This window comes from Sinocyclocheilus rhinocerous, unplaced genomic scaffold, assembly GCF_001515625.1.
Source record: "Sinocyclocheilus rhinocerous isolate Xijiao unplaced genomic scaffold, SAMN03320098_v1.1 scaffold2988, whole genome shotgun sequence".
Classification (NCBI taxonomy): domain Eukaryota; kingdom Metazoa; phylum Chordata; class Actinopteri; order Cypriniformes; family Cyprinidae; genus Sinocyclocheilus; species Sinocyclocheilus rhinocerous.
The window spans coordinates 154,671-156,178 of record NW_015665674.1 but is presented as its reverse complement, the minus strand read 5'-3'; the positions used below and the strand labels follow the sequence as shown (position 1 = coordinate 156,178).

Here is a 1,508-nt window from a genome sequence, read left to right as displayed (position 1 = left end):
GATTGTGACTGCAGAAGCCATAACGTGATGAAACAAGTACAAATAAGAGTTCACATAGATTTACTAATAAATGGTCCTGCCTGTGGTCTCCTACATAATAACTAGTTATTATCAATGGACCTGCAGTAGATGTACCGTATAAATGGAAATCCTTATAGAATTATGATGAGAAGAACTGGGAAGAAACAGAAAATGAGAACAGATAGGGGGGAAAATACAAAAGAAAAAAGAGAACTCACAGGACAGGGCGACAAAGTGAGAAATCTAATTTTTATTGAAAGGTAAAAGAGGGGTAGAACAAAGGAGTGGAAAATCAGACAACCTTACTGTACAAAGAAAGAATACACAGAAGATCTTCAGCTAAGTGTAGACTGAAATAAAGTGGCTCCAGCAAATCTCTATAAAAGACTATATTTTCACGCTGTCTACAGCTCACGTGAAAAGAAGAACAGGGTAAAATCTTTCACTCTGCCTTCACTGCCCTCTCACAAACCTGGCTTTACAAAATGTCAGCTATTTGATCTTTCCTGAGATCAAACACCTACAAAGATCGAAAGCAGCCAATCAATCTCCTTTGAAGGAATTCAGAACACAGTGAATATGTGTACCGTAGTGTGACAGAAAACGTCATTGTGCAGCGAAAATAAAATCCAGCTCAGCCTGAGGCAGAGGATAGATCACCTTGTGACTGTGCCTTGTTTTTTTTCAACCTTGCCTCACTTCACAGTGACGACTGAGGTGCTGTGAATGGACTTCATGACGGCAGTCAGGCGGCTGCACAGATCATGGGGAGAGTTCCTCACTTTGGGGGGCTCCTTCAGGACCACCATTTCTGCAGAACAGTCCAGGACTCTGGGCAGGAATTCACTGAGCTTTTCCTGAACAGAATCTGATTATCCAAAAAACAGACAAACATGAACAAAAACATGAGCATGTAAGAATCTAATTGAAATGGTCTATATATGAAATTTGGGGGGAAAGAGCCCACCATCCATGTCCTGCCCCAGGTAGGAGCACCAGCAACTCCTGATCAGCTCTATGACGTCCAAGTCCTCTTGGCTGACGCTGTCTCTGACCATGAGGTGCATGCAAGGGATGATGCACTCATTCATGATGGTCACCGCCTCTGCCACGTCATTTTCATCTTGACTTTTAAAGAGGGTGGCTGCGTTCTCATTCAGCTCCTGCAGGGTGTAACATGTACACAGACGTTTCATATCAGATGGGATTAAAATATATTGTACCAGTCAAGGTTTCTCATGAGCCTAAAAATCTTTATGACAGATATGTAAGACATTAGGGGTGTACCGATACATGTATTTGTACCGAACCGTCACGGTACAGACATCTCGGTTCGGTGCATGAGGCCTTACAACGAATACAGGCAATTCACCCTCAATCCAAAAGTGGGTGCCTGCAGTAATGCTACGCTGTTTGATAACCGCCAGGAGAAGAACAGCGAATGCCATGAGTTGCGCACTTGAAAACAAAGCCCACTAGACAGTGAC

General features: G+C 43.1%; 1 protein-coding gene across 4 annotated transcripts in view; it reads right to left on the bottom strand.

Moving 5' to 3' along the window:
• Positions 1 to 1,508, bottom strand: part of LOC107731460 (ubiquitin carboxyl-terminal hydrolase 28-like) — a 42,503-nt gene continuing 40,995 nt past the window's right edge. For all 4 annotated transcript variants that reach the window (XM_016542549.1, XM_016542551.1, XM_016542548.1 and 1 more), the window contains 2 exons: positions 989 to 1,184; positions 1 to 889 (listed from right to left, as the gene is read on the bottom strand). In XM_016542549.1, coding sequence (XP_016398035.1) covers positions 717 to 889; positions 989 to 1,184 — 369 coding nt within the window. In that variant the 3' untranslated portion in view covers positions 1 to 716. The remainder of the gene's footprint in view (positions 890 to 988; positions 1,185 to 1,508) is intronic.